The sequence below is a fragment of the Doryrhamphus excisus genome, unplaced genomic scaffold (genome assembly GCF_037039965.1).
Source record: "Doryrhamphus excisus strain RoL-2023G ecotype Guam unplaced genomic scaffold, RoL_Dexc_Guam_v1.1 HiC_scaffold_24, whole genome shotgun sequence".
Classification (NCBI taxonomy): Eukaryota; Metazoa; Chordata; class Actinopteri; order Syngnathiformes; family Syngnathidae; genus Doryrhamphus; species Doryrhamphus excisus.
In genome coordinates, this window is record NW_027621862.1 from 347,834 (window position 1) to 360,130 (window position 12,297).

The 12,297-nt window shown below is 45.3% G+C and overlaps 1 protein-coding gene across 3 annotated transcripts in view; it reads right to left on the reverse strand.

The window, feature by feature from the left end:
- The window catches only part of dock1 (dedicator of cytokinesis 1), an 85,915-nt gene that overhangs the window by 15,932 nt on the left and 57,686 nt on the right, over positions 1-12,297 (reverse strand). For 2 of the 3 annotated variants that reach the window (XM_058060986.2, XM_058060983.2), the window contains exons 28-31: positions 7,749-7,850; positions 6,443-6,537; positions 839-917; positions 229-329 (exon numbers count right to left, since the gene is read on the reverse strand). In XM_058060986.2, coding sequence (XP_057916969.2) covers positions 229-329; positions 839-917; positions 6,443-6,537; positions 7,749-7,850 — 377 coding nt within the window. Of the gene's footprint in view, positions 1-228; positions 330-838; positions 918-4,006; positions 4,119-6,442; positions 6,538-7,748; positions 7,851-12,297 lie in introns of those variants that run through there. The other variant, XM_058060987.2, reaches the window with a different exon arrangement.

Sequence of the window (12,297 nt, forward strand, 5' to 3'; positions counted from 1 at the left end):
CAAGTTCTAAATTGTACCCAACTGAATTGTAGCACCTGCTGGAAACATGACATATTGGCCCTCGGGGATATGGGCATGCCCTACTTCTCCCCTTTATCCATGGCTCATTAGACCAGGGGAACAAGACACATTAAAGACCAGAAACTCCACGAGGACATTCCCGATTTTTTCCATGGAATGTGGGCTTTGATGCCTGAGAACATCCGGTGCTTTGGAGGAGTTACTCACTTGTGGCAGATTTTAGCGCGTTTGTCGCTGGAGAAGTTCTCCAGCTGCAGCGACTCCTGGGTGAGGAAGGCCACAGCCAGGTGGAAGTAGTTGTTCCACAGCTGATGCAAAACAAGGTCAACAAGGTCAACAAGGTCACATTAGGTCCAAGAAGCTTTACAGATGTCATCAAAATCTTCTGTGCTGTTTTTGTGGTTTCATAGGAGTCAACAACTATTCAGATGTTTGACGTGTCACTAAACTATTTCATCCCAACTTTGAGAAGAGCCTGGATGTTCTCAATATGAGGTCAAATTCAATGAGAATAAAAATCATTTATTTATTTTATAATCCCACATATTTTTCCTCATAATAACATAACTTAAATATAGTTACTGTAAAACAATTTTAGCCAATTTTGCACGTGTACATTTTTTAAATGTAGCTCTCGTATGTGAATTGAGCAGGTGTACCTAATGTTCTGTCCTGCAAGTGTACGCTCGAAGCCTTCGCTGACCTTTTGCTTCGCGTACTAACTAGAGCATATAATTCTGTCCCCTGAAAGTGAAACCTTTGTGGTGGACCACCAGACTGGGGGGGGAATAAAAAGGTTTACAAGGTAATCTTTTACCTGCAGCTCAAAGTTGGTCTGATCCAGAAACTTCTTGTTCAGCACGGCTGCATACTGATTAATGGCCCGCAGGAAGACCCTGCACAGATAAGAGGAAGCACGGCTGATAAGTTTGTGTACCTGAAAAGATAAAAAGGTAACCTATTGCATTTTCATTGGCTTTTTTGTGGCATTAAATGTCACTTTTAGACACGTCGTGTGCCTCCAGACGTCCATAGGCACACACCCTGAAATGCCAATGTTGTAGGCCGATGGGGCGAATACTTGGAGTTACTATGGTTGGAATAGCTCAGTGGTCAATTAACTGCACATGCAAATGTTATGCTAAATGCTAACCGCCCTCTTCTTTTGCTGTACAATAAACATGGCTCACAGGAATGGAAACAAGCCAATCTTTTTCATGGTTTCCAAATTGGCCTCGAGCTTCCACGAGTCATAAATGAATGACGTCGTGCACGTTTTAAGGACAGCTCGCGTTGTCCAGACGGCGCAGCAGAAGGCCTGAGGCTGCAGGAAGCGTGCGAGGAGCGTCTTAATGGGAACTAAACTAATCCTCTGTGCTGCACAATTAAATGTTAATAACTTAATGGCACGCCGCTCTTAAGAAGTGGCGACAGAGGCGGGCCCGGCTTTTAACCCTCAGGACATTTTGTGGCATTCAGTTTTTTTTTGTTTTCATTTTGCAGCCATTTGGGCTGTGCTGAGTTCAGGACAGTAGGAAAATGTGGGGGAAAAAATATGTGTGAAGCCCATAAAAACGTGCGTGACACCCAACTTGTACATGCTCCATTATCACATATTTGTACATTATTTATAAATGAGATGGGTTACTGTGTGGGAAAATCTGTGAATTTTTGGGGTCACTGAATGCAACCCCCTGTATGGGAGATAAATATAGTAAATTGATACACCGGTACTCCATGGGAAATTTCAACATTTAAACATTCATTTTCTACCGCTTATCCTCACGAGGGGTGCTGGAGCCTATCCCAGCTGTCTTGGGGCGAGTGGCCAATGAACCTAGCATTGTTTTGGCGTGTGCACACACGGGGAGAACATGCTAACTCCACAGAGAGATGGCCAAGTGGAGAATCGAACTCAGGTCAGTGATTTTTACTAATGCATATTAAGTATTTTCATGATGATTAGACGGATGATTGACAGTCAAAGCAGACTCCTCCTCCCGAATACCAGAACTTGTTTACCATGAAGGAGGCATCAAACCAGGTCGCTGGGCTTGCAATGTGACGGAATGACGAATAGCAAGGTGAAGCAAGATGGACGGCCACTGGAGCGGAGTGAATAAGGTTTCACGATTGGCCAATAAAGCGGCATTAAGAAGGACTGCTGAAATAAGTGGCCATGACAGCCGGAGGGAGACCCCGGGAAGCCCCTCATGTACAGTAGGCCTGTCACCATAACGGATATGTCAATTTATTGAACAATAAAAAAGCCAGGTTGGTAATAATTAACTCTAAATAAATTGACATAAGTTCATACGAGTGACCACAATCTGTTAGTCCCTCTGTTGCACACAGGCTGGATGACAAGAGGCTTCACTCCGCATGTGTCTGTGTGCATTGGCACAAAATACATATTACATATAAGAGTGACCTGAGCCGACACCCGTAAAGGTTAACTGTCATTGAACACATCTGTATAAGCATCAGAAGACGACTAAAGCTAAGACACTCATCCCCAAGCCCAAAGCGCTCCAAACTATTAACGCCGTCCCGTCTGCACGCCTCACTCAATTTTCCGCCGCTGTGCACATGCCAATATAGCTGATATACTTAACGGCCGACTAATGCTAAAGTGGCTCTCCAATGGCTGCACAGCACCGGCTGACAAATATTAATACGGGATATTTAGGGCTGCTTCCTTTGGTGCTTTTAGGGAAGGCAAATGTGGGAAATGGAGAAAAAAACTGGGTGAAATGTACCTTTGCAGGTTTGCTAGAATACTAGATGTTTTTAAAATACAACGATTCTAATATTCATGTTTGTTGATCTTACATTACCAAATAAAGATGGTAATTATATGAAAGTATTACAGTATTTTAAATAGCATGATGTCAAAGTAAGAATAACATTCATTCATTTTCTACCGCTTATCCTCACGAGCGTTGCAGGGGTGCTGGAGCCTATCCCAGCTGTCCACCCTGGACTGGTGGCCAGCCAATCACAGCGCACATATAGACAAACAACCATTCACACTCACATTCATACCTCTTTTAATTGCCTTCACACTGGCGTTACTTTAGAAGTGTAAACATGACATCATTCCCAAATTTGGCTATTGTTTACAAGAACGTCCTGTAGACAAGGTTAGCTAGCGTGTGAACATATGCTCTCCACAGCCGGAATGGAAGCGCGATGGAGTGACACTTTGCAGGAAGCCCGACTGGATCAGGACTGGATCTGCGCTGTGGTCAGTGTGAGCCCGGTGTGAAGCCGAGGAAGTGGCTGAGCACTGACATATAATTGGCTTAAAGCGAGGGGGGGGGGGCGGGGGGGGGAGAAAGGACAGATCCTCGATGAGCACATCCTGCCATTAATTAAAGTGTGAAAAAACTTAATGAGGCAGACCAAAATAGAATATACACTGCCCTTGCTGTGACTGAGACGCCGCCACTGCTAAAAAAAAAAAAAAAATGAAGCTTGCATTTTGAAGACACTAATAATCAATAAAAAAACTACTAATACTAAAAACTGTGTGGTTTTGCCCCCAATTGGCCGACTTCCTGTTTGTTTTCTAACATGGGTGCTATCCAAATTTGACTTCTCATGCATGTTGAGGCCCCACAATACGGCAGGAAATGTAGAGAATAAGAATAGATGTTGTGACCCACCATGGCATTAGGAGCCGATTGGACACTGTACACACGCGTCATAATACCATCAAATCCTCCCAATCAAAATGTCACTGTCAGAGAAATCCCCTCATTATTACTGATGGATGGCGGCCATTTTTCATCTTCAACGCACGGGCCTGCCAGCTCCCGGCGTCTTTGTCGCACTTTGCCTGCCGCTCCCGTGCAGCCGCCTAAGCTAATGAACATTTATCAGCAGATCATACTTGCTAATTGAGTTCAGAGAGCATCCTGGATAATGATCCTCATATATTTGCATACCGTGTGTGCGTGTGCTGTGCAAAGAGATAACGAGGAAGGTCACAAGGCTCTGTTATGAGATCAATTTATTAAACGTGATTAGCCCCGTTTTAGACAGCCGGATCCATTTATCCATGGCTGGAGTCATGTGATAGTATCTTCAATCCGCTGCATGAAAATACATATATTAAGTTTAGTAAGGACAGGGTTTCCCAAACTTTGGCTTAGCAACCGGAATTGGTCCTATGGATAAAAATCATGCAATATATTTTAGGAATCATCTTTGATGTATTGTTTGTTGTGAAAAAGCGATAGTCCCCCGGTTAAAACATAACTTCACTGAGATTAATTGAGATCCACCAGTCTGGAAAAAGGTTGGAAAGCCATTTCTAACGCTTTGGGACTCTAGCTAACCACAGCGAGAGCCATAAAACATGAAACAGTGGCGAACCTTCCCAGGAGTCACCGACCAAACAGAATGACCTCCAAGGGTGCAGCATCGACTCATCCAAGAGGTTACAAAAGACTCCACAACAACATCAAGAAGGGCAGACCTTACTTGCCACAGTTAGAAATGGCCGGCATGGCTTCTAAGACGGGAAAGCACTGCTGAAGAACATGAAAGCATCATACCGAGAGTAAAATACGGTGGTGGTAGTGTGACGGTCTGGGTCAGTTTTGCTGCTTCAGGCCCTGGAAGACTTGCCGTGATAAATGGAGAATGTCCAGCCATCTGTTGGAGACCTCCAGCTGAAACCAACTTGGGTTCCCCAGCAGGACAATAATGATCCAAAAGACACCAGCAAGTCCAGAAGAAAAGCAAAATGAGGTTTTGCTCCACTTCAAACCTGCTCGGGGGTCCTGGATGAGGTGTAGCGTGAATCCCCAAAGAGCCACGCGGCATGAAAAACCTTCTAATGAGTCTAACAGGGACCGCTGGACCAGTGGCGTGGGTCCTGTATGCCAAGATACCTCACGCTAGGACAGTTCCAGTCCTGCCGACTCGTGGACTGCTCAGCATCGCGTCTTAGACTAGATGACGTGAGATTGGGGTTCCGTGGTCAGGATGTTGTGATTTCTACGAGAGGACCCTGAAATATACGCATGACTTAAGTGTGCGGTGATTGCGCAACAAAAACATGTTAGATATTGTTCCATCCCAGGGAGGATGCAAAGTGGTGCTAATGAAGCCTCCTTGAAGGTTACCTACAGGGCACTTGTACCGCCTAATGAAGACAACAGGTCATTTTGTTCAGTGTCACAGCACGGAGGCTGCAGCAAAGCTATGCTGAATAGGAGCCGCGTCGGTTTGATGCTTATTCCAAGTGAGCGAGCAAGTAAATAAGACAATAAGTAAGACAAGTGGAGCAAACAGAATATGCATGATATGTGTATGATGTGTTCATTATGTGTAATTACGGTCTCATAGATCCCATACAAAACCAGTTGGAAAGGGTTATGGATAGTAGATGACCACCATGTATCCCGCTGCCTTTAAGCTGGCCTTCAAAGTTTATGAACGTATAAACCTGGCAAAGAAACACCACAAACGTTGCTCAGATTGAAGTTTGATGGTACTGAGAATGTTCAGGTGTCCCAAAATGAAGCCATGACCACGTCGGCATTGGGCGAGCAGCAATTAGAGCACATGCGTCAGTTCACAACCTGGAAGTGCTAACGGCTGACGGGAGGAGAAGGAGATGGAGGGGGAGGAAATGACTAATTAGGGGGGCCATCAGAAAGGGTGGAAGAAGATTCAGTGGGTGGACACTGCTGGGATGTTTAAAATGGTGCCGGGTGAGAACACTTGAAGCCCTAACGCAGGGGTGTCCGAGCTGCAACGCTTATCCTCACGAGGGTCGCGGGGATGCTGGAGGCATCAAAAATGGATGATATCAAAAAGAAAAATATTAATAGGAAAAAGTTGTGATCTAATGAGAGAAAGTCATCATTTTGCAAGAAGAAATTGATAATTCATAAATTACAATAGTATGTGAATGAAGTCCAACTATTATGGGATTAAAGTCAAAATAAAGAACCGTCGTGGCTTCCACGCCAGCATGACTTATGTAGCAACAAATCAGGTTTGTCCTCTAAATTTAGCAGGTGCTGATATGCCGGAATTGGTGGAAAAAGTTTGGACACCCCCGTTTTAGAAGGGTAATATATACATATATATATTCATAACGTCATGTGGCAAATAAAGCAAGGTGTGCGTGAATAAAGGAGCAGCAAAGCACCAAATGATGCTGAGACTAAGTCGAGAGATTAGCGGGCGTCATTTATAATTCATGTCATTGTTTACGGCCTGAGCAGGATGCTCATCTGATGCTGCACTGCTCAGGCCTTGTGTTCATATCTGCATGGAGGGGAACACGTGGAACTATCCTAACCCACTTTTGACTCCTGTTCCTTAGCAACCACAACGTTGAGAGTTTAAAGCCGGTGTGTGTGTGTGTGTGTGTGTGTGTGTCCAGCAATGTGGTACTTACTTGTTTTGCATCATGTTCATTATGATCCAATCCGAGGGGTAGACGTTCTTCCCTATGAGATCTTTAAACATGATGAAGGTTTCCATGAGGAAATCCTGCAAAACAAGACACACTTAAACTGGGTGTTAAACTGGGTGTTAAACTGGGTGTTAAACTGGGTGTTAAACTGGGTGTTAAACTGGGTGTTAAACTGGGTGTTAAACTGGGTGTTAAACTGGGTGTTAAACTGGGTGTTAAACTGGGTGTTGAACTGGGTGTTAAACTGGGTGTTGAACCGGGTGTTGAACCGGGTTTTTCAGGTCAAACCCGCATGAAGTCTGCTGCAGGTGTAAAAATAGAGATGATAGAGGCACCAAAGAGTAAAGTTTGTCCATCTTGTGGGCTTTGAGGTGGCATGTTTGGAGGAAGAAATAAAAGCGGCAGACGGCTGCAAGAGGAACAATCAATCTGAGCAAAGATCCAGCATCCTCACAGTGATTGTTTATCTTGCCAACAGCCGAGCGGCCTCACAGGGGAACCCATTCAAGGTCGCAGAGTTTAGGGTGCGAGGTGGTGTAAGGAGGATGCGACCAAAACAAGAAACCACTATTACCTAATAGTCAGCATCATGCCTGCAGGAGCGATCACATTCTTTTTTGAAAGGAGAACTGCACCTTTTAGCTTTTAGGGACAAATAAGTGCACACATTTTGAGTCCGGAGTTCCGGAGGCCAAATCCGGCCCGTGATGCAATTTCATCCGGCCCGCAGAACTGTTTGGAAAATAGCATGGATTGCTGACTTGATTGCTGGAACAAGTTGGTGTTATTGCAGGTTTCAGGTCTCCCGCAACAAAAAACAAAACACAACTGGAATCGATTATTAACCAATAAACAAACAACTAATTACTGTATGACGACGTATAACAAAGATGTCCCGGGCCCAGGCATGAGGGGGGGCCCAGAACTGGTGTGTGGCGAGGGAGGGGGGCCCACTCAGATTATTATTATTATTATTATTATTATTATCGGCCCTGTCTGTGGGCACGTTAAAACGCCATTACTCGTAAATGCATGCTTTACTTTTGACTTTGTCATGCACTCCAAATCATTACTAAAATCATTACTACGGTAAGTTCATATTTAAAAATGTGGCAAAGTTAAGTCCACACGTGTCTTTCCTGAGAACAACGGCAGCCAGAAATTCCCCCCCAACTCCGGCAAACTCCCACTGAGCTGCGGCTTTTCATGTCAAGTACGATGAGAACGCGATGGCATCCGCCCCGCATCTCGTCCGACAGACGTCTGAACGGCGATAAGGTCCACTCACCACCACATCGCTCCTTATCTTGCCAAAGGTGCCGATCAGATGGGCGTAATGATAGTCATCCATCTGTCGCAGCGTGGCGGTCATGCTGGCCACAAAGCTCCCCTGGAGAAGAGAAGGAGGGAGGGAGGGAGGGAGGGAGGGAGGAAAAGAAAGCGAGTTCAATATACAATCAAGTTGGAATTGGAAAGGCTGAGGGTACAATGCCGTTCCTCAGGCTTGATTGGACGGGAGTTGAGGCGCGAGCCCTGCCTCCTTTCCACTCGGTTCTGGTAAAAATCACAGTGTGGCTGATCTCATTAACCTTGGCCGCCTCCCCTCTCTCGCCCTGCGTCTCCTCTGATTAGACAGCCTGGGACGTCCCCAAAGGCCGTCTTAGCTGGGCTCAGGTTAGCATGCGCTGCACATCGTAGATAGCCGGCTGACCGGACCGCGGAGGGAGGCGCTTCCCGTCGTGGTGCCGAGACAAAGCCCGCCAATACTTAGGGCTAATTAGCGGAGCTCGGATGAGGACAGGTAGATTGACAACTTGACAGGAACGGAGGGATTAAGCTTTATGGAGCACATCATCAGCTAGCAGGGGGCTAATAAGCCCACAAAAGCCCACAAAAGCCCACAAAAGCCGAGCAGGCAGACGCGTAGGAGCTGATGCAACTGTTGTGTATTCAATAAGCAAACATATGATGCGCTTGCAATTACCAACACGTCTGAATAAGAACAAGGCAGAGACATATGCAAGCGGTCGGCATCCCGCAACTTTATTTACCTCTGCATGCACTTTAAATGTTGCTACAATTAACTCATAATTGTCATTAATGTTATCATATTAATGCAGCAAATACATGTGTTTGCAATTACAAACATGTGAATATTGATGGCAGTAGCTGCACTTTAAGTGCCATCAGCATCCCGCAGCTTTATCTCTGCATGCACTTTAAATGTTGCTACTATTAACTCATAATTGTCATTAAGGTTGTCATATTAATAGAACAAATACATGTGTTTGCAAACATGTGAATATTGATGATGGCAGTAGCTGCACTTTGTCATCAGCATCCTGCAAATTTATTTACCTCTGCAAGCGCTTTAAATGTTACGACAATAAACCCATAATTGTCATTAATGTCATATTAGTAAAGCAAATAAATGTACTTGCAATTAAAAACATGACTATTGATGATGGCAGTAGCTGCACTTTAAGTGTCATCAGCAGCTTTATCTACCTCTGCATGCGCTGTAAAGTGGCTGTGCTAGTCAGATGTTGGTATGCATTAATGTCGTTATTGTTGACGTTGTAAATATGAGAGGCCATTATAAAGCACACAAATTAGAAGCTTGTGAATAATAAGCCTGAGCGAGAGCGAGAGCGAGAGAGAGATGCGTTTTGGAAATGAACCACAGATACGAGGATGACCGCAAAATCAAAGATTCTTATCATGTGAGGTTGCTTTACCAAAGCTTTTTCCATCAGGCTTCATTTCAAGTCATAAGTGGGCTCATATTTTCAGGAGCCATCCATCCATAACTTATCAGCTGCAAGGATGGAAGACTTTAATCGGGACTACCTCCATGAAGCCAGGGTTCCGTCATTCCAGACCCATGATGAATATCTCAAAAGGAGGAAGTCTGCCAGCTGTAATTAGGCCCAGGCCAAGCCAAGCAGAGCAGAAACAATGCTGAACACTCGCCATTGCCTCACATAACCCCCCCCCCCCCATATTTTTTGCATAGTCATAATGTCACATGACACCCCAGCATGTTTATTACAGTATATTTTGTCAAGGGACAGAACTATAAACACAGACGTTGTTGTCTGAATAGCTGCCAATACAAGTAACAGGACAATCGTGTGCCCACCCCCGGTGTAGGGCATTAGCCATTAACGGTGATAAATGAAGGATGACTGTATTGTACACGGTAGTACAGCCTGAAGATCTGATGTGACACAACAACAACCAAAGACTAGCTTAATGACGACAAGCTGTTTAACGTCACCTCCAGATCCAAGCGTGTAAGTGACAACAAGTGCAGGCCGGCATTTCCTTTATTTATTAGCTTGATGAATATGATTAATGTGAGCGTCAGCAACTTCAAAGCATCCAGAAGATGGCTGACTGGAGCCCGTTGCAAATCCCAAAGCAGCTGCCTGCTAAATAACGCAACATCTTCAGTCAAAGTCAATTCCCAAGATGAGGATCGTTGCCAGGACATGCAACACGTCGTACGAGCCTCGGGACTTGCCAGAAAGCACCGCAGAAGATAGCATAAGCCACTTAAGCTAATGGCCGTGCAAGGGGCCAATCTCATATTTGAATCTGCAGTCCATGACACGTCCAAACAAACGTAATTGCCGCTGGAGGTGCCGGGATCAGCTGGCAAATCCTGATGGCGAATTAAATAGAAGAGCGGGAGCGGCCAGTGCATTAGGACGACCTGATGTTGTTTCCCAGCACAAATGTGATGAAGGCTGCCAAGAAAAAGGCGTCGGCAACGCCGTCACCGCGCTGCAATTAAGATCTAAATGCAGAACGGGAGCACATGCCGTGCCAGATGTTCAGGTGTTGTGTGGGAAATAGAGATGTGGGGCGTGACAGCAGACTCAGGAAGGGATGCTGCATAGTCCATGATGGCAAACCGGTGCTGGTGTACTGGCCATTTGCTGACTCCACGTGCACGACAACACACCGACAGAACAGAGGTGGAAAAACACGACACATGCTGCTATGTATCCGCTGACAATTAGCATGAACGTGATTTCATTTCAGTCCCCAAAGGACCCTGCTTGTAGACCAAGAACTGCAAAGAAGCCACAAACCATCCATCCAAATTCCAAGCCAGTCATCGAAGGGCCACCAATCCAGCTCAAGTGTTTATCTAGTGACGCTTTCTCCCTTGCTGAGCAACAATAAACCAAAAGTCATGGGCAATCTATCACGGCATCTGGAGGCCTTTGCGGGCTCAATATCCATTTCATGCTTGAGGGGGAGAAATGAGGCAGATTCCTTAGCGGAAATGAAAAAGAGGTGATTAGCCAGGAAAAGGCCAGATCCATCATGAATGACGCTGAATCTGAATCTCCTGGATCATTTATCTCACTCACATGATCAAATCCAAGTTTGGGCCGGTGGTGAAGGGTTTACCAATCGTTTGAGGTGTTTAATTGCGCCTGAAGGGAAATACTACTGCAGTAACCGGGTGGGGGGGTCAGGCTGAGTCTGGGCTCGCCTCTTGAGGCATGACTGACAGTGTGGCAAGATGAAAGATGAGGATTTGTTTTCGTCTTGAAGAGTCTGAAAGAGACATGGATCTGCAAAAACACAAAAATACTGAAAAAGTACTTGAGTGTGTGAGATTGTGTGGTGATGCCAAACTTCTATGTCATATCCAGTTGCTCAATGTTGGACAAGGACGACACCAAAACAACACCGAATCAGGCACAATGGCTCGGCAGGCCATAAACACGACCCCTGGTACCAATCATAATGATAGCCTATGATAGATCATAACAGGATAAAACCCCTTGGCCTTTATTTTCATAGACCAGGCGGAGACGCCGAAGCACTTTGCAATTTTCATGAAGGTCGCAGGCTAATCCAGTCATGGTACTTGTGGTGGGCCAACATTTGATGGTATATTCTCCATTCCCCATCCTCCTTAGATTAATGTACTCCATCGTTTCAGATCCCGTTAAGAATGAAGATTAGAACAAAGAAATCGGGGCAATTGCAGGTAAATCCTTAAGACAGACTGACGGAGAGAAGAAGAAGAAATATGGAGGGGATGCCGTGGCTGTTTGTGGCTGGCTGAGAGACGCCAAGTCATTCGTTGGTTCGTCAGGTTGAGTTCCCATTATGCGTGACAAACGTCTGACATCAGATGTGACGTAAAAATGTCAGGCAAAATGCTGAGACACATTTGTGGGTGAAATAAAAGGCAAATAAAGTCAAGTACATACAACGCCATTCTGTTTGATTATGATTTAAAAATGAAATGAGTTGTGATCATCTGTATGTGCCACCATTCCAAGCAATCATCATTTGCCAAAGAAGGGTGGGGGGTAAAGATGGAAACGATTGCCCTGCCAGTGGAACAAATTGTATGGTTGGAGGGCGGCGGTGGGTCAATAATGAAGTAGTCAGGTCTTGGAGGAAGAACATGGGGGCACCATGCCCAGATTGCCAAGGCTATTTGTTGAAATACTGCGGTTAGAGCACCTGAATTAGCCTAGACCTCTTTACTTTTGGGGGGGGGTTTAGGGTGGCCACTTTGTCTGAAGAACTGCTAGGATGGTTCAATACCAAAAATAAGATGAAAAGTCCAAGAGGCAGAGAAGAAAAAAACCCTCCAATTGCTTCTGATGAGTTGTGACTGAAAACCTGAGCTCTCCTGTTGTCGATTTGCTGCGAGTTCTTATCTACGCTATCGGCTGAACAACTCTTTCCTCAGCGGAATGATCCATTCAGACACTCGGGACGGTAATGTACCTTGTGCACATGGATGCACTCCAGGATCTCAGAAGACTGATTTGACATGAAGGAGAGGCCGCCATAAC